The sequence below is a fragment of the Oryctolagus cuniculus genome, chromosome 12, assembly GCF_051225735.1.
Source record: "Oryctolagus cuniculus isolate XC-2025 breed Fujian yellow rabbit chromosome 12, ASM5122573v1, whole genome shotgun sequence".
NCBI classification, from domain to species: Eukaryota; Metazoa; Chordata; class Mammalia; order Lagomorpha; family Leporidae; genus Oryctolagus; species Oryctolagus cuniculus.
The window spans coordinates 56,347,415-56,368,363 of NC_142878.1; the positions used below are offsets into that span (position 1 = coordinate 56,347,415).

General features: G+C 43.2%; 1 protein-coding gene across 13 annotated transcripts in view; it reads right to left on the reverse strand.

Annotated features, from left to right (window-relative positions):
• The window catches only part of RYR3 (ryanodine receptor 3), a 582,715-nt gene that overhangs the window by 99,604 nt on the left and 462,162 nt on the right, over positions 1-20,949 (reverse strand). For 12 of the 13 annotated variants that reach the window (XR_016217200.1, XM_089309149.1, XM_070053265.2 and 9 more), the window contains 4 exon segments: positions 18,235-18,284; positions 17,772-17,832; positions 15,368-15,606; positions 13,929-14,010 (listed from right to left, as the gene is read on the reverse strand). Coding sequence is in view for 12 of the 13 variants with exons in the window: in XM_089309149.1 (XP_089165275.1) it covers positions 13,929-14,010; positions 15,368-15,606; positions 17,772-17,832; positions 18,235-18,284 (432 nt within the window). In the remaining variant the exon portion in view is untranslated. 13 annotated transcript variants of the gene reach the window in all.

A 20,949-nucleotide genomic window follows, 5' to 3' on the forward strand; every position in this document is an offset into this window, starting at 1 on the left:
GATGATGCGACTATAATAGAAGCACCCAGTTACAGGGCACCTGGTTAAAAAAATGTTAATAGACCTAAAGGGAGACACAGACAGGGGACTTCAACACCCCACTTTGAGCAATGGACAGATAAACCAGAGAGAAAATCAGCAAGGAAACAAGAGTTAATTGACACTATAGATGCAATGGACCTAATGGATATCCACAGAACCTCTGACCTCACAGTGGCAGAATACATATTTTTTTTATCAGTGCATGGAACTTTCTCTAGGATAGACCATATTCTGGGCCATAAAGCAAGTCTCAGTAAATAAAAAAAAAATGAAATCTTTCCATGCATTTTCTTTGACCACAGTGGAATAAAGCTAGAAATCAACAACTCAAGAATCTATAGAACATACATAAACAAATCAAGACTGAACAACATGCTCCTGAATGGACAGTGGGTCATAGAAGAAAAAAATTTCTGGAACCAAATCAAGATGACAATACATCATGTCCAAACCTATGGAATACAGCAAAAGCAATGTTAAGAGGCAAGTTTATAGCAATCAGTGCCTACTTGAAGAAATTGGAAAGGTACCAAATAAATGAGCTATCAATGCATCTCAACGACCTAGAATATCAACAACAAACCAAACTCAAAACTAATAGGAGGAAAGAAGTTATTAAAATTATAGAATTAACAAAATTGAAACAAAAAAAAATACAAAAATCAGTGAAATGAAAATTTTTTTTGAAAAAAATAAAAAATAGATATACTATTGGCAAAACTAACCAAAAATACAGAAAAGACCCAAATCAATAAAAGCAGAGATGAAAAAGGAAATGTTATAACAGATACCACAGAAATAAAAAGAACCATCAGAAATTATTACGAAGAACTTTATGACATGGAAAGCCAAAACACTCTGGCAAAAAAAAAAAAAATGACCTAAATGAAAGATTTCTGTGAAAGATTTCTGTGAGTGAGATCCCAGCGGAAAGAATGGGCCATCAAAGTAGGAGGTACCTTTCTCTGAAGGGAGGAGAGAACTTCTACTTTGACTATGGCCTTGTCTAAATAAGATCGGAGTTTGTGAACACAAGAGGCTTCCATAGCCTTGGCAGCTCATGACAAGAGCCTCGGGTGATTACTGACATCATAAAAAAGAGTGTCAACTGTTAAATCAACAATGGGAATCAGTGTGCACCTACTCCCCATGTAGGATCTCTGTCCTTAATGTGTTGTACTATGTGAATTAACGGTAAAACTACTACTCAAACAGTACTCTATACTTTGTCTTTGTGGGTGCAGTGTGTTGAAATCTTTACTTAGTATATACTAAGTTAATCTTCTGTATATAAAGATAATTGAAAATGAATCTTGATGAAGAATGGGATAGGAGAAGGTGTGGGAGATGGGATGGTTGTGGGTAGGAGGGAGGTAGGGGGGAAAAGCCACTATAATCCAAAAGTTATACTTTAGAAATTTATATTTATTAAATGAAAGTTGAAAAAAAATGAACTGTATGCCAACAAACTAGGAATCATAGAAGAAATGGATAGATTCCTAGAAAGATACAATCTACCAAAATTGAGTCATGAAGATATAGAAAACCTAAACAGACCAATAACCAAGACAAATATTGAATCAGTAATAAAGACCCTCCCAACAAAGAAAAGCCCAGGACTGGATGGCTTCACTGCTGAATTCTACCTGACATTTAAAGAAGAACAAATTCCAATTCTTCTCAAGCAAGTCAAAACAATTGAAAAGGAGGGAATCCTCCTAAACTCTTTCTATGAAGCCTGCATCATTTTTTTTTTTTGACAGGCAGAGTGGACAGAGAGAGAGAGAGACAGAGAGAAAGGTCTTCCTTTTGTCATTGGTTCACCCTCTAATGGCCACCGCGGCCGGCGCGCTGCAGCCGGCGCACCGCGCCGATCCAATGGCAGGAGCCAGGTGCTTCTCCTGGTCTCCCATGGGGTGCAGGGCCCAAGCACTTGGGCCATCCTCCACTGCACTCCCTGGCCACAGCAGAGAGCTGGCCTGGAAGAGGGGCAACCGGGACAGAATCCGGTGCCCCAACTGGGACTAGAACCCGGTGTGCTGGTGCTGCAAGGTGGAGGATTAGCCTAGTGAGCCGCAGTGCCAGCCGCTTGCATCATCTTAATACATCAACCTGTAAAAGATGCAATGGAGACCCGGTTGCCCCTCTTCCAGGCCAGCTCTCTGCTGTGGCCTGGGAAGGCAGTGGAGGATGGCCCAAGTCCTTGGGCCCTGCACCCCATGGGAGACCAGGATAAGTACCTGGCTCCTGCCATCGGATCAGCGCGGTGCACCGGCTGCAGCGCGCCGGCCACGGCAGCCATTGGAGGTTGAACCAATGGCAAAGGAAGACCTTTCTCTCTGTCTTTCTCTCTCACTGTCCACTCTGCCTGTCAAAAAAAAAAAATGCAATGGAGAAAGAGAACTACAGACCAATATCCTTGATGAACATAGATGCAAAAATCTTGAACAAAATATTGGCTAAATGAATCCAACAACAGATCAGAAAGATCATCCACCCTTCCCAAGTGGGATTTATCCCCAGAATGCAGGGAAGGTTCTACATTCACAAATCAGTATGATACACCACATTAACAATCTGAAGGGCATAAATCATATAATTATCTCAGGAGATGCAGAGAAAGCAACTGATAAAATACAACACCCTTTCATGATGAAAAGCTTAAGGAAAATGTGTATAGAAGGAACATTTCTCAACATAATCAAGGCAATTTATGACAAACCCACGGCAAGCATCCTATTGAACAGAGAAAAATTGGCAGCATTCTCCCTGAGATCCAGAAAAAAGACAAGGATTCCCTCTCTATCCACTGCTATTTAATATAGTCCTGGAAGTTTTAGGTAGAGCCTTTAGATAAGAAAAAGAAATCAAAAGGGGTACAAATTAGAAAAGAGGTAGTCAAAGTATCCTTATTTGCAGATGACGTGATCCTATAAATAGGGAAGGTAAAAGACTCCACTGAGAGACTATTGGAATTCATAAAAGAGTTTGGTAAAGTGGCAGGATATAAAATCACAGAAAAATCAATAGTGTTTGTATACAGAGACAATGCCATGGCTGAACAAGAACTTGTAAGATCAGTACTACTCACAGTAGCTCCAAGAAGAATCAAATACCTTGGAATAAATTTAACCAAGGATATCAAGGATCTCTACGATGAAAATTATAAAACACCAAAGAAAGAAATAGGAGACATTTAAAAACGGAAAAAACTTCAGTGTTCAAAGATTGCATGAATGAACATCATCAAAATGTCCATACTGTCAAGAGCAATTTAGGGATTCAGTGAAATCCCAATCAAAATACCAATGACATTCTTCAGAGATCTAGAGAAAACTATGCTGAAATTCAAATGAAAACATCCAAGACCCTTAATAGCTTAAGCAATCTTACAAAACAGAAACAAAGATGGAGGCATCACAATACCTGATTTCAAGACATACTGCAGGGCAATTACAATTACAACAGCCTGGTACTGGCACAAAATGGACTTATAAAGCAATGGAACAGAATAGAAACTCCAGAAATCAATCCATGCATCTACAGCCAACTTATATTTGATAAAGGAGCTAAAATAAATCGTGGAACGGACAGTCTCTTTAGCAAAAGGTGCTGGAAAAACTAGATCTCCACATGCAGAAGCATTAAATTAGCCCCCAACTTACACTGTACACAAAAATCCACTCAAAATGGATCAAGGACATAAAGCTATGACCCAATACCACCAAATTACTAGAGAACTTGTGGAAACTCTACAAGACATTGGCATAGGCAAAGACTTATTGGAAAAGACCCCAGAAGCATAGGCAATAACAGCTAAAATTGACAAATGGGATTACAACCAGCTGAGAAGCTTCTACACTGCAAAAGAAACACTCAGCAAAATGGAAGAAGCAACCCACAGAATGGGAGAAAACATTTGCAAACTGTGCAACTGATAAAGGGTTAACATCTAGAATATATAAAGAGTTTAAGAAATCGAACAACAAAACAATCAATCCAGTAAATAAATGGTCAAAGGACTTCAACAGGCATTTTTTGAGAGTGGAAATTCAAATGGCCAATGGACATCTGCAAAAATGCTCAGGATCACCAGCCATCAGGAAATGCAAACCAAAACCACATGAGGTTTCACCTCACTACAGTTAGAATGGTTCACATACAGAAATCAACAATAAATGCTGGTGGGGATGTGGGGAAAAGGTACTCTGATCAACTGATGGTGGGAATGTAAACTGGTGCAATCATTGTGGAACTAAGTATGGAGACACCTCAGAAACCTGAATATAGGCCTACCAGATGATCCAGCCATCCCACTCCTAGGAATTTACCCAAAGCGAAAGAGATCAGCACATGAAAGAGATATCTGTACCCCCATTATCACTGCAGCACAATTTACAATAGTTAAGATATGGAATCGGCTGGTGCCGTGGCTCAATAAGCTAATCCTCCGCCTTGTGGTGCTGGCACACCAGGTTCTAGTCCCGGTCTGGGCACTGGATTCTGTCCCAGTTGCCCCTCTTCCAGGCCAGCTCTCTGCTTTGGCCCAGGAGTGCAGTGGAGGATGGCCCAAGTGCTTGGGCCCTGCACCCGCATGGGAGACCAGGAGAGGCACCTGGCTCCCTGCTTTGGATCAGCGCGGTGCGCCGGCTGCAGCGGCCATTGGAGGGTGAACCAACAGTAAAGGAAGACCTCTCTGTCTCTCTCTCTCTCTCTCTCTCACTGTCCAGTCTGCTTGTCAAAAATAAATAAATAAAAAAGATATGGAATCAACCCAGATGTCCATCAACTGTTGACTGGATAAAGAAATTATGGTATATATACAAAATGGAGTACTACTCAGCTGTAAACAAACAAAAAAATGAAATCCTGTCTTTTGCAATAAGTTGGTCACAACTGGAAACCATTATACTTAGTGAAATAAGCCAGGCCCCAAAAGACAAATATCATGTTTTCCCTGATCGGATGTAATTAATAGAATACCTGCAATGTAATGTATTTAAGTGAAATAGACGTTTGGAGAATGCATGATTATGTATAACCCTTGTCTCTTCCATTGAGGAACAATCTTTTGTTTAGTTTTGTTTTACTTTGTTTTCTGTTTTGCCGAACTCCTCTGCTTAGAGTAGGGCTAATATATGATCGCTAAGTAAACTGATAATAGATCATTACAAAAATTAGAATGGGAATCCGAGAGGGAAGGGGGAAAAGGGTTGGAAGGTGGGTGGGAAGGAGGGGAAGCCCCACTCTGTCCCTAAATCTGTATATATGAAATATATGAAACTCTCATAACTTAAATAAAATAAAAACATTAAAAAACTTTCACCAATCTCTTACCAGGGCCAGCCACTGGGGCTGTTGCTGGTTGCGGGGGGGGGGGGGGGGGGAGGGAGGGATACATCAGAGCCCGAGTGTAGATGCATTGCTAGGGCTAAAGACACTGCAGATTTAGTGAGAAAGAACCACCCCTGAACCAGCTTTTCAGATTTGAAGCTGCCTGCTATTTCTTCCCCTTTCATTCTCTTCCACTTCTTCTCTCTCTCTCCCCACCACCTCTCTCTCTCTCTCTCTCACACACACACACACACTCTCGTATGCATACAATTTCTCCATTTTTGAGAACCAGCAAGGTTTCTAGAAACAAAGAAATTGATGAGAAACATAGGTCAGAAAAAGAATTATCCAGAAAAAAATAAATTTTTTCCTATACATTAACAGAAAATAGAGAAAAGCAAAAAGGGTTAGTAATATGAAAAAAATTTAAGGAAAATCATACAAATGAAAAACAGAAATGAAGAATCAGCTAAAAGTTCCTAGAGATAAAATGAAAGATATGGAAGATTAAGGGAAAACTCAATACACACAAATATTCTCCCTAAATACCATATAAGAAAATCCCTGTATCTTTGATATAATGAAAATTTTGTGAAATAGAAGATGCAATTCTAAAGATGAAGGAACACATAAAGCCATGACAAGTAGAGAAAAGGACTGATATAGAATAATCTACTCTGGGACATATATTGCAGAGAAGAACTTCAAGTCTAAAGAAAGAGGCCTAAGAACAGCCAGCTCCTCCACTCCCACTGCAGCTATGTTTATGTACAGAAAATACTGCCTAGAATTTTTCAGAATACAAAGAAATAATAACCACACGTGCATAAAGGAAAAAAATTACAACCCAAGGATTTTAAAAAGCACTTTGTTTTTAAGATTTATTTGAAAGGTGGAGGGGAGATAGAGAGAGATGAAAGGAGGGAGGGAGAGAGGGAGAGAGTGAGAGGGAGGGGGTAGGGGGAGAGGGAAAGAGGGAGGGGGGAGAGGGAGAGGGAAGGAGAGGGAGAGAGAGAGGGAGAGGGAGGGGAGGGGGAGGGGAGGGGGACAGGGAGGGGAAGAGGGAGGGGAGAGTGAGGGGGAGAGGGAGGGGGAGAGGGACAGGGAGGGGGACAGGAAGGGGGAGAGGGAAGGGGAGAGAGAGTGAGGGATAGTGGGAGAGGGGGAGGAGAGAGGGAGAAGGGAAGGGGAGAGGGAAGGGGAGGGGGAGAGAGAGATTTTCCATCCATTGGTTTGTTCCCCAAATGGCCACAACAACCAGGTATGGACTAGGCCAAAGCCAGGAGCTCCATCTGGGTTTCTGACTTGGGTGGCAGGTGCCCAAGTATTGGTCATCATCTGCTGCTTTCCCTGGTGCACTAGCAGAGAGCTGGATCAGAAACAGGGCAATCAGGACTCTAACCAATATTATGACACAGGTGAGGAGCATTTTTCTGCCAAGGGTAATTTGGATATTTATAACATTATTCATGGGCCATACAAAACTATCAACTTAAAAACTAGCCAGCTGTCAATTTATTGAATTTTGAGCCCCAACTGCAATTGCCTTGGCAGGGTCAGATCAAATGATTTTGTGGGCCCTGTGGGTCGGTTGCTGCCCACCCCTGCATACCAGCATTGCAAGCAGAGGCTTAACCTGCAGTGCCACAACACGGGCCCTGACTCAAGGATTTTATACCATGGAAATCGTTCACATATAAAAGTCAAGGGATAAGTTCCAAAACATGCAGACTCAAGAGTATCTAAGGGCTCTTGCAGGAAAAACTACTTAATGATGAATGCGGTCAATCAAAAGATAAATCAAAATAAAAAAATTAGAAATGAGAACATCATGGTTCAAAGGATTGGTTATGCAGTGAGTAATTTAAATACAAATTGAGGTAAACAACCCTGGGAATATTGGTTCTAGAACAGAATGTGAATGTTATAATGGATTGTATAGCAAAAACAAGACAGTAGAAAGAGAAGATGGCTGGCCATGCAAATGTAGTAAATTTGCTCATCTTTCCAAATAAGGAATTAGTGGGTACTATATATTAGTGATAAATTTTAAAAATATGACTTGTATGATAAAGAAATTCAGTTTTTACCTTCATTTAACAAGATACAGTTGCAAAGCAATATGGGTATTATGAGCTCATGTATAAAAAGGTACAAATAGAAAGTATTTGGAATGGTTCACAATAAATGGATTCTAGTGGCTTTCATTGGGAATTGGATCCACAGGTTAATATGAAAGGATAAAAATGGCAGATTTTTAACTTTCTGTAGTTCTGAGGTTTTTTGTTTTCTTAATTTTTTTTTTTTACTAAGCATGTGTTTCCTTCATAATAACAAAAGAAAAGTTAACAAATAAAAATAGTTAATGTCAGTATCACATCTCTAGGATTTTAAGTCTACAATTCGTTAGTTGTTTGTTTAACAAATAGAGAAATGATACAGGTAGCCTCCCTGGCTTTGGTTTGGTACAGCCCTGGCACTGCAGGGGAGTGAACCAGCAGATGGAAAATCTCTTTGCCTTTTTCAAAAGAGGAAATCCAAATGACCAACCCACACATTAAAAAATGTTCAAGATCACTGGCAATCAGGGAAATGCAAATCAAAACCACAATGAGGTTTCACCTCACCCCGGTGAGAATGGCTTACATTCAGAAATCTACCAACAATAGATGCTGGAGAGGATGTGGGGAAAAAGGGACACTAACCCACTGTTGGTGGGAATGCAAACTGGTTAAGCCACTATGGAAGTCAGTCTGGAGATTCCTCAGAAACCTGAATATAACCCTACCATACAACCCAGCCATACCACTTCTTGGAATTTACCCAAAGGAAATTAAATTGGCAAACAAAAAAGCTGTCTGCACCTTAATGTTTATTGCAGCTCAATTCACAATAGCTAAGACCTGGAACCAACCCAAATGCCCATCAACAGTAGACTGGATAAACAAATTATGGAACATGTACTCTATAGAATACTATACAGCAGTCAAAAACAATGAAACCCGGTCATTCACAACAAGATGGAGGAATCTGGAAAACATTATGCTGAGTGAACTAAGCCAGTCCCAAAGGGACAAATATCATATGTTCTCCCTGATCGGCGACATCTAACTGAGCGCCAAGGGGGAAACCTTTTGAAGTGAAATGGACATTATGAGAGACAGTGACTTGATCAGCTCTTGTCCTGACTGTTGATGTACAACTTAATACTTTATCCCTTTTAGTATTTTTTTTGTTCTAGTTAATACTATTGGTTGAACTCTGTAATTAACACACAATTATTCTTAGGTGCTAAAATTTAACTGAAAAGTGATCCCTGTTAAATTTAAGAGTGGGAATAAGAGAGGGAGGAGATGTACATTTTGGGACATGCTCAATCGGACTTGCCCCAAATGGTGGAGTTAGAAATGTGCCAGGGGAGTCCAATACAATCTCATCAAGGTGGCATGTACCAATGCCATCTCCCTAGTCCAAGTGATCAATTTCAGTTCACAATTGATCACACTGATAGGTCTAAGAGTCAAAGGGATCACACAAACAAGACTAGTGTCTGCTAATACTAACTGATAGAATCAAAAAGGGAGAGAATGATCCATCATGGGAAGCGGGATACACAGCAGACTCATAGAATGGCAGATGTCCTAAATAGCACTCTGGCCTCAGAATCAGCCCTTAAGGCATTCGGATCTGGTTGAAGAGCCCATGAGAGTATTTTAGGCATGGAAAGCCAAGACACTCTGGGAAAAAAAAAAAGAGTACCTAAATGAAAGATCTCTGTGAGTGAGATCCCATCAGAAAGAATGGGCCATCAAAGAAGGAGGTACCCTTCTCTGAAGGGAGGAGAGAACTTCCACTTTGACTATGACCTTGTCTAAATAAGATCGAAGTTGGCAAACTCAATAGTGTGGGGAGCAACTCGGACTAGACTAAGTTACTGGAATTAAGACTTATTCTATGCATCTGCTCTCCCACAGTATGGCGCTGAGAAGGGAGAAGCAGCTTCTACACAGCTGCCTCCAGTTCAACCAATAAACAGCAGGACCTGCTCCTGATTGGAGGAGAGCAGCATACTCGCCGTGTGGGTAGCAGAGTTGGGATTGGCGGAAGAGGACTATAAAGGAGGAGAGAGACAACATGCACCAGGAACATCTAGGGGGAACATCTATCTGAAGGAACACCTGTGCAGCCCCCGAGAGAGCCGGCCGGCGGTGTGCCGCTCCCCCGGGGAAGTGGGGAATGTGGCCAGGGGGAACCGCCCTTCCACGGAGGTGGAAGGGTTGGTAGCCAACCCGGGAAGAACCAGCAGCAAACCCGGGGAGGGCCGAGCAGACAGAAGAACAGCGCAGGGTCCTGTGTCGCTCCTCCACAAAGACAGGGAGCGACATAATGGTGCCGTGACTCGGATATGAAGCCCAGGCAGGGTTTAGTGTCGTTCCTCCATGAAGAGGGGGAGCGACATAATGGTGCCGTGACTCGGATATGGACTGTGGGAAAGAAGTTAGGATTGAAAGCGAAAGTGAAAGCTTTCATAGACTCGGATGCGGACTATGGCGGGGAAGCTAGGAGATTGAAAGCGAAAGTGAAACCTGGAGGAGGCTTGGACTCGGATATGGACTGTGGGAAAGAAATTAGGATTTAAAGTGAACGCAAGAAGAAACTTAGAGTCAGATACGGACTGCAGGTTGAAAGTGAAAGTGAAACCTATAAGAAACTTAGATTTGGATACGGACTGTGGGGAGAGGCCAGGAGAAATGAGGGAGGAATATTGTTGGAAGAAAACTTAGGGAAACATACCGGGTAGAGAAAAATGTTAGGGAGGATGAAGCCGCGAGTGCAGGCTGAGGCGGAGACGGAAGCCATCTTGGAATTCTTCAAGTCAGCCCGGGGAGCAAGAGGTGAAGATCTGGAACCAGAGGCAGAGACGTGGGCCGCCAGGTTGGAATTCGCCAGGTTAGTCCGGGGAACTTGGATTGAATGCTAGTGGCGGAAACGTAAGCTACGCTGTGTGACTCGTGGAAGCCGCCGCGTGCAGAGAGCGCACGGGGCGTGAACAGATAGGGAACGTGGGGCTAGTGCGAGGCCGTGGTGTGGGTGCAAAGGGGCGTGGAGACCGCGGAGTGCGCGCGAAGCCGGGAAGCCGCGCAGCCGTGCAGATGAGAGAAGCAAGGGCTGAAGTGGCTCAGAGCCGGGAAGCCGCCGAGAAGCACCCTCGGGGCGGGCGCCGGGAAGCCGCAGGGATAAGAGAAACAGAAGTCTGGAAGTGAAATGAGAGAAATAGGAATGCTGGTAGATAGAAGTGAAATGGGAGAAATAGGAATGCCCGGAGATAGAGAAATAGAGAGAGGTGAGGCCTCCCCTCAACATGGCAATGAGAGAGCTTGGATTCGGTCTGCCTGATTAGGGAGGTGGTGAGCACCTGTGGGCGGCTAGCAGTTTATGCGCCGCAGGTCACCGAAGACAGGCACGAATTAACATCAATAAGTCTCCCCACAATACCGCAATGAGAAGGCTTGGATTCGGTCTGCCTGATTAGTAAGGCGGTAAGCACCAGCAGGTAGCTTGACCAGAGTATGAGCTGCAGGTCACCGAAGATAGGCACGTTATCAACACCAATAAGTCTCCCCACAATACGGCAATGAGAAGGCTTGGATTCGGTTTGCCTGATAGGGCTTGTAAGCACCTGCATGCAGTTCTAGCAGAGCAGAGCATGCGCTGCAGGGCACCGAACTCAGGCACGCATCAGCGCCTAAAAACCTCCTCACAACATGGCGAAGAGAGGACCCGGATTCGGTTTGCCTGATTGATAGGACTTGTAAGCACCTGTGGGCAACTCTAGCAAGCAGAGCAGAGTGTGTGCCGCAGGGCACTGAAGACAGGCGCGTATCAACGCCAAAAAATAAAAAGAAAGGGGGATCTGTGGGGAGCAACTCGGACTAGACTAAGTTACTGGAATTAAGACTTATTCTATGCATCTGCTCTCCCACAATATGGCGCTGAGAGGGGAGAAGCAGCTTCTACACAGCTGCCTCCAGTTCAACCAATAAACAGCAGGACCTGCTCCTGATTGGAGGAGAGCAGCATACTCGCCGTGTGGGTAGCAGAGTTGGGATTGGCGGAAGAGGACTATAAAGGAGGAGAGAGACAACATGCACCAGGAACATCTAGGGGGAACATCTATCTGAAGGAACACCTGTGCAGCCCCCGAGAGAGCCGGGTGTGCCGCTCCCCCGGGGAAGTGGGGAATGTGGCCAGGGGGAACCGCCCTTCCACGGAGGTGGAAGGGTTGGTAGCCAACCCGGGAAGAACCAGCAGCAAACCCGGGGAGGGCCGAGCAGACAGAAGAACAGCGCAGGGTCCTGTGTCGCTCCTCCACGAAGACGGGGAGCGACACAATAGGCTTCCATAGCCTTGGCAACTCATGACTAGAGCCTAGGGAGATTTCTGACACCATAAACAAGAGTGTCAAATTGTTAAGTCAACAACAGGAGTCACTGTGTGCTTACTCCTCATGTAGGATCTCTGTCCTTAATGTATTGTACAATGTGAATTAATGCTATAACTAGTACTGAAACAGTATTTTACACTTTATGTTCTGTGTGGGTGCAAACTGATGAAATCTTTACTTACTACATACTGAATTGATCTTCTGTATATAAAGATAATTGAAAATGAATCTTGATGTGAATGGAATGGGAGAGGGAGCGGGAGATGGGAGGGAAGCGGGTGGGAGGGAAGTTATGGGGGGGAAAAGCCATTGTACTCCATAAACTGTACTTCGGAAATTATATTTACTAAATAAAAATTTGAAAAAAAAAATAAAAACAAACAAACCATAGGGGAAGCACTGACTTAGGGGCTTTTCTGTCCACACGGAACATGAAACACAGGCACCAACGTTCACAGGGCTGTAGATACACAACAACTGTGGCATGAACACATGGATAAACTATAAAAAGTCACATGAAGAGCAGTCTTTTTCTGGTCTGACATTTCAGGGCTGACCTTTCTCTGACTTTTCTGAGAGAAGAATGCATAAGCTTTGAGAAAAAATGTGCAAACACAAACACACACATACACCCACACCACAGGTAGATATATATTCACACATATAAACTCAGAGAATAAGAAAATATTTACAAATGCCCAATGGGAGAAATGCAGCAAAAACACTTTTCCTGAATAAAATTCCATATTAATAAAAATAATTTTATTGATCTCCTGTTGATTTGGTATAAAATAGTTAAAATTTGTGTCTGCCCCAAGAGTCCCTATTACTAAATGACAAAATCATTTCTCCATATTTTACATAAAACAATAAAGAAAGCTAGGCAATTGTGAGGATCTACAATCATAATCAAAACAAATTGAATCACTAGCACCTCAACTAATTTCTTTTTGCCCCCAAAGAAACCTTTTATTTAATGAGTACAAATTTAATAAGTACAACTTTAGAAATACAGTGATTCTTCCCATTATACCCGCCCTCCCACCCCCTCTCAACTAATTTCTTGAGCTCTGGAAATCTACTGGGAAGCTGTGATAGTACAGAAGCAGACATTTCTTCAATAGTTTTTGGATATTTGCACATAATTTCAAATCATGTGTTTTTTTAGTTAAGGAGCTAAACTAACTTCCTTGCTTTATTGATAAATTCCAATTTTAATTCATACAAGTTTTAATGTTAAACAAGGGATTATAGTTGATTAGTTTGTCAAAAAGCATCATAAATAAAGGCAGTACAAGTTAAGGTGCTACCAAGAAGCGTTCAGATCGTGTAACTTTAAGAACGGATTGAATTTCTTCTGATTTGTCTATATGAAATAGCAAAAACTGAAGAAAAATCTTCCCAAGATAAGACCAAATCAAGAGTTTGTTAGAGATTTTTTTGGCTAATACTTTTGCTTATCTTTCTTATCTTCCCATGGATTTAAATGGAACAACACAACACATGGCATTTGATGCTGAAAAGCCAAGGTCACCGAAGGCCTCCGCTGTGGCAGGCAGATTAGAGAGGCAAAGCTGGAACCCAAGTCCCTCTGCAAATAAGTCTGTTCGGAGTCTAGATTAGTGACCAGCATTTTTGCTAAGAAGGGTGCACTTGTTCAAAACTATCGCTGATCTGACAGCTGAGAACGGCAAAGGTCCAGGATTGTAACCCATGGAAACTCATTAAACACCAAAGAAGCTGCTTCACGTCCCTTGAGCTTCTCAGCAGGCTTTAACCACAGGAACTCTGCAAGCCATTTGGAAGCTGTGATTATGAAGAAATAGAAGCATCTTTAACAGTTTTTGGTCACCAGCACTTGCTTTAGCTTGGCTATCTTGCTCCTCCAGCCACATACATTCGCCAGAGATTGCCACAGAAGTCATAAATCTCATTACACTTCTTTATTTTGCTGTAAACATTTCATAACCTAGCTTTAAAAATCACCTCTTCCTATCAGGGAGCATTCTGGTATTGCTGGATTGAAAAGATATTAAGTGTTTAAAAAAAACTGTAAGCAACATTTTCCTGAGCCTGAGTGTGTTAGCTTCTTTTGCTTACTAATTACCTCTCAACATAGATGTTTTTTCCTGTCCCAAGGGAGTACAGGCTGCACAGGATGCGGTAGCATGAAATCTGCACGTCACCCACTGAAACAAAGAAGAGATGTCATTACTGCAAATCAACCCCAGCTCTACCTCCCTCAAACAGGAGATGCCAGGAAGAAAGAAAATGCACTGGCACCAGCCAATAGCAAAACAACCTTCTCTCTTTATAAATGGTTGTTCTACCCCATTGCTAGCTTACTAGTTGCTGAACATGGGAGAGACCCCACTGATAGGAAAACATCCTCCACTGAGTCATCCCAGTTCATTGTGGGGCTCGTGATCTGCATCACATCGTTTTACAGGGCAAGGAACCGTCTGACAGGTGTCTTCCATAATGGAACTTTTTTTTCCAATAGGAGACACTATAGTCAAATTTTATCTAGTGCAATATTTCTTTTCTCTGGAAGGCAGAATGCAGAAAATGCGACTCTTGACAGAGTCTTTTGCTCATTTCCTAGGAGGATATATAAGCAGCCCCATCTTCTTCAGAGACAGGGTGAAATTCCCCAAGTGTGCATCCCAAGTTCTCTGCTGGGTGCTTCCAAAAGGCAATTCAATGACACTGTAAGTTTATCATGTTTCCTAAGGAAAAGGCACATTCTGTCTAGGAACTCGTAGCGTTTCACCTGCAGGCTTCGTGACCCTAGCCACATTTGGCACTCACACCAAGGCTGGGACTCCTGTTATACAACCTGAACTAATTCAGTATTTCATTCCCCCAGGCCCCCAAGGAAGTTCATTGTTCCTGTGACACAAGATACTGAGTCAGGATGTTCCCTCAGTGGAAATAACTGATTTTCAGTTGTTGAGGGAAGCAGATGACACAGCCCTTAGCTATCAACAACTGGTTGAATTAAATCATGTGCCAGAATTAAAAGTACAAAAGCAAATCTTGGTGTTAGATATTCACGTGGGGGCTGAACATGCTGCTAAATACAGACTAAAATAAAACTGACCGACTATGGTCTTTTTCTGAAGGCTCAGATAATGAAACGTTAGCATCTTTCCTTTGCTGCTGGTACCCAATGAATAAATTAAGGCTCCTTACCAGGAAAAATGGTGACTGAAAGACCCTGGGAGCAAACTTTTATCTCCCACTAAATTGCTTAGGTAACCTTTTTACAATAAGCAGGCACATGAGAGCAGAGCACTTGATTAGCAGGTGGGAATTTCTGGCCCAAAATAAAAGTGGGAAAAGATTAAATATTATATATTCAAATTAGGGTATTTCCTTCCCTCAAAGAGCATATTTCTTCATTTTTCTTACTCTAAAAGGGAAAGAGCAAGAAATAATTAGCTCTCTGATCTGCCCTCAAGCTCAATGTAAGTGAATGACCCCAGGGCTTCCTATGTGTGGCCATGTGCACAGAAGCCCGTGCCAACTGGCAGTGCGACTCACAGAGGAGATCCACCCCAAACTGGTGCTGAGCGACGTGCTCAAAGATGGACGTCAGTATGGGGAGCAGAGCCACAGTGGTGTAGTTAATATTCTGAGAGACGCCTTTGATCTGCGTTCGGGAATGGGTGAACTTCCCCAGCTTCAGGTTTTCCGAAGTCTTCTCCAAGTCCTCGGCAGCACTTTCAAAGAACGCTCGTAAGCCAGCCTTCACCAGCTCTGAGCCGGACTTCATGACAGTCCTGAAAGCAAGCAACGTGCAAAACCAGACGCATAATTCATGCTGTCGGCCACCCCCCTTTTTCTAAGTGGCAGGGCAACCCGGGCAGACATTTGGTCCTGTGGTCATCCAATGGCACTATGTCAGGAGAAACGAGGAGAGCAGTAAATTTGCAGGAAAAAAAATCCTGGATTCCACAGTCGCAAAGGGGCTAGCGACAGGACAGTGTGCTGTTTGAAGGATTTATTGCACAACACTTGAGGATGTGTAGAGAACAACTTAGAATGAAGCTGATATTGGTTGCCTGCTTGCTATAGAACCTTGCTAGAGTCTTTTGTCAATACTCAATTACAAGGATGGGGAGGTGAGCTTTTCTTATTGCTTACTGTGGAGAAGCAAGTTTTGTAAGAACTAGCTAGAAGTATGAGCTCTTCTGAGGCAGGCTCTCTGAAAGGGAGAGGGAGGGAGAGGGAGGGAGAGGGGACAAGAGAGGGAGCAAAAGAGAAAGCAGCAGCAACAGGAAGAGGAGATTAATTGAAGTTTGGATTTGCAGTAGTTTGTAAGGACATACTAGGATGAGGGGAGAGAAAGGGACAGTTAATCCTTTAAAAATGTATAGCTTAAAATAAATAAACAAATAAATAAAAGTTTAATCAGAACACTGGGGGGTGGGAGGGACACTGAGATGGAGCCGGCAGGAATGGAGATTCCTATGGGCACCTGAGGCCTTCCCTCCAAACTACTGTATAAAACTCCCAACTGGAGTGAAACCTCTAAGCAATCCATAATTTCCCCTGTTTCCACATCTCAACCACAAGAACGGCACAGACATGCTTCAAGGGCAGATGCTTTTTATCACAGCATCTTCTTGAGAACCATCCAACCCATCAGGATAACAACTAGGGAATGAAGTCCATGAGGCTGGCTCCTCCCCTGTAAGTACTGATGGGTTCTCTGCCTGACTTTCTAGTGGCAGATTTTGCCAGGAATGACCACCAATGACACTGATCTGCTTTGAAACAACAACCCTGAACTTCTCCCAAAGCTTCACAGGCTTCTTGGAGTAAAGATGCCTCATCCCAATTGCAAGGGATTTCGGTCACTGGGAGGCCTTGGTCTGATCCTACAAATTTGAGCTATTCCGATGTTTCCACAGCATGTATTTCTCTCAAAAACACTAAAATTACCTCTGCTGGTCCTGGATCTTTCTGTGTAGTTACTCTTACCATGCTGTGACTTTCATCTTCACACCATTCTTTCAGGCTGGTGCCTGTCTTTCTCCACTGGGTCTCGGGAGGTGTGTTCCCTCCCGACTTTGACGAGGGCCCTTCCTACTGAGCATGTCTAAGACAGCTCCTACTCAGTTGGCTTCACTATGGTCTCACTTTTAAATCTCTTCTTTTATGTTAATAACAGCAGCATTTGTATGTGTCCTTTTTAAAAGATACTGTCCCTGTTCAGCTGTATCTCCCCACAGACCCCATGGCCACCTTTGTCTCTGATCTTCTGGAAACCAGATCTCCCTGCATTTCCTTCCTTGGTCATTTTAACTTCAGAGTGATATTGTTCAGCTCTTCCAAGATGTTTATGGCTCTACTACCCATTGGGCAAATCTTCCTTGTTTTAAAAGAAAATATTTGAGAAGCAGAGAGTGCTCCATCTGCTGGTTTATTTCCCAAATGCTTACAAGGGCCAGGACCAGCCCAAGGCTGAAGCTGGAACATGAGAACTTCATCAAAGTCTCCTATGTGAATGGCAGGAACCCAATCACTGCTGCCTCCCAGGCTCTGCAGTAGCAGGAAGCCAGAGCTGGAACTGAACACAGCTACTCTGAAGGGGGTACAGCATCTTAACTGCTAGGCTAAACATCCACCCAGAAGTCCTTTTATTGTGGGGAATTTGGCACACAGTGCTACCTCCCAAATCATGTACTTTATCTTCTGAAGAATGAACTGACCACACGCTCAACTCTTAGCTTCTGGTGTATGCCGGGACAGTGGCTCTGCATCATGTGAACCGAGAGACAGAGTGCCAGCATCCAGCATCAGATTCTCTTTGTCCTGTCTCCCTCTCTTCCCAACGCATGCAGAGCACTGACTTATCTTCTCTTTAGTACAACTGTCAGGGAGATGAGGCAGTCAAAGAGGGAGTCTTGAGAAGCTATCAGCAGAAACTGGGTGGACTCACCTTGTGTCAAGTGTCTGAGCTAAGATGTGAAGACAGCTCACCATTGTAGTCGAATCGCTCCCTAGAATAAAAAATATCACCCGTGACTCCTCATACCACTCTGCCTTTCTATAAATGCACTCGTCTCAGTATGCACAGACCAGAGCCTAGCATAACCACCAAGCACATCAAGTGCCAGGCCTGTGTTCAGGGACCATGCATTTATCTCCAGCCTGACACAGCCTCTGCTTTGTGATAGATGCCAGAGGCAGAGTTTAAAACATTCATTGGTGTGGAAAATCAGAGCTGTTAAAGGGGTAGAGAGGTCATTTATCATGCTTCAGACCAATTTCCTGTGGCAAATTTAGGTGACACCTTAGTTCCAAGGCTCAGGTTGTCTGAGGGAGCTGCAAACAGAGGCAGAATACAAGCTCAGGATAATTACCAAGAGGAGTAGTGTTGCTTTTAGCACCAGTTCACTTACCGAAGAGGGAAATCCTGTGTCTAACAAGAGCAGCAAGTTTGCAGAACAGGCTGAAGCAGAAAAAATAAAACACAATCCAGAAAGTCACAGAGATTCAGGAATTAGTTTGAACCCCACATCTTCTCCATTATCCCCCCTAGCACAGATTGGCACTCTAACAAGATGTACTGTGCTTCTTTCAAAGAATGCTTCAGGCCATGCTCGGGAAAATGTGTGGGTCACACTATCTGGGTATAGAATCCCAGAGGTATTTTGCAGGCAGCCCCATGCTTCCTGAAAGCAATCATCCTGCAACACTTAGGATATTTTGTAGTGACCCTGTGCAAACTGTGCTATGGGCTGAAAATGTTCATTTTCATAATGTTCAGGAATAAAAGAGGATTCTGAAAGTAAATTTCCACTGGTGCAATGGGTTGCAGGCTGTTTTGTAGCCTTCAACTGAGGCTGTGAGGCTTCAGTCAGTGGGATGCTGGCCAAGAAGCTGGGGTTGGAAAAATGTTCATGATTAAGGTATGGGATGAGACATGATGAACAAACGAGAAAACACTTTAGGAAAGGCATTTTCTGTCATCTCTCATTAGTGTACAGGCCTGAGCAGGTGGCTGTCCCATATGGGTCCTTGGAAACTATGACCTTCCTCTTTCACCCATAGTTTCTACCATGAAATCCTTTGAAGGTTCAAGTGTGCCTCACTGTTGGACTCTCCACAGTGCCTAGTAGAGGGCCTGTGTGGTTAGAAAGGAGCTCAGTAAATGTTTCTGATGTATCCCAGCCCGGGCACTATGGTCACCATAAGACCTGTGCTACTAACACTCTTGGAAGGGAATTCCTAGAACCAAGACATTATTTGACATTACCATGGCTACACAAGAACTCAGCAGTCCCTTCAGAAAGCAGGAAAAAAAAAACACCTGTGTATAGGCCATGGGGTTCCATAGTGAGACTGAACTAAAGGCATTCCCAGTCTCTCACTCATAACTCATCATGGTTCTCTTTGGCCCACATAGCACAGATGCTTCATCAGGACAAAGCAAGTGGAGAAGAAATACATCCTAAGTGTTGGAGGGATGGCTACTTGCTCATCTTTACGAAGTTCTTCCTTAATTCCCTGGCTCTTTCTGGACTGTCTTCTGGAAAATCACAAGCCAAAGTCTCCAAGATATGTCACTAGATTTCACAGTGGGAAGTTAGAACCCTGCCGGCCTAGAGCTTAAGGGAATTCATAATAGGTTAACAAAGTTTGGCAGCCAGAAAGTGTGCAATTCAACATGGACGGCTGCTTTTGTTCTCTTTGCCCAGTGCTTGTTATTTCCAGAGATAGGCAATTGAGGCGAAGCCATGAGTTGGGAGAGCAGACAAATCAGCCCAGGGAATGTGGGTTCTGTAGCTCTGTCTGTGAGCAACTGGGTGTCTTGGTGAAGCCCCTGAGGTGCTCTGTCCCTCAGCCTTCTCATTTATAAACAGAGAGGAGTCTTATGACTGTTAGCTTTCAGAATTAGGGGCAGATAAACACCGATTTCAACTGCAAATGCTTCCAAGTGGACACATATTCTGTATAAACACCAAATCATGTTTCTCTAACCATAGCAGATGGTTGGGTTGCCTGATTCTAATACTAACATGGCTCTCCTCCCTGGCAGAAGTGCTTTGTCAGGAAGCCAAGGCCAGGACCTGAACTTCCCAAAGGTTTGTCCCCTCAGAGCGCAGGATTTAAGCGAAGCATTGCTCTTAGCCCTAAGTTATGAAGGCAGACTCCCCAGGTAACTCCCCTCCATCCCAGAATTTTAAGGTGATAAAGGCGTGCGTGTGTGTGTGTGTGTGTGTGTGAGAGAGAGAGAGAGAGAGAGAGAGAGAGAGAGAGAGAGAGAGAGAGAATTGGTCTAGGACATGCTGGTGAATGAATAGCAAATTGCAGACTAGGTGGAGCACAAATAAGGTGAGTCAGGCAAAGTGAACACACTCAGGGCAAACATGATTGCTTCTATGGATGGCAGCAAGCACACTGGTGGATTTGAAAGCTATTTGCAAGGCTGTTCAGCTCTAGGTTGTATTCCAGCTGTGACAAATGTGCCTGGTTGAACAAATGTTACATTTCCATGAATTAATAGTCTAAGAAAAATAGATGAAGAAAACAGACACACCTGCCCTCTATTGGATTATCTGAATATTTCACTGCATCCCTCATTTCCCTCACTTCTTACTAAATACACTGTTGTCTCCTGAAAATGCCTAGAAGGTCTTTGGTCAGTACCTTGTTCTAAATAGAACTCATTTTGATCACACAGGGTTTCTTCTGCCTTAAATGAGATCAAATAATTATGGTGCAGAATAAATGGCACACAATATGGATAGAGATTCTAAGGTCTTGTCTTAACTTACTACCTGGGTCATTTTGGGCATTGAAGTAAGCCTGGCTGAACCTCAGTTTCTTCATCTGCAAAATGGAGATCATAATATATAGGTAGGTCTTAGAATTTAAAACATTGTGATATTTTACAATGAGATTTTTGCAAATGAATCATAACTTTTGTATATGAAAAAGTGAGCTTAGTGTCAAGCTGTGATGTTTTATATAAGTGTTAACTAAATCCTAGATTTGAATGCCCTCACAAAGATGGGGATATTTAATGGCTGAATTCTTACAAAGTACACTGTTCCCTATCAGTGGGTGCTGGATAAAGAGTAGATACAGCCGGCGACGCAGCTCAGTAGGCT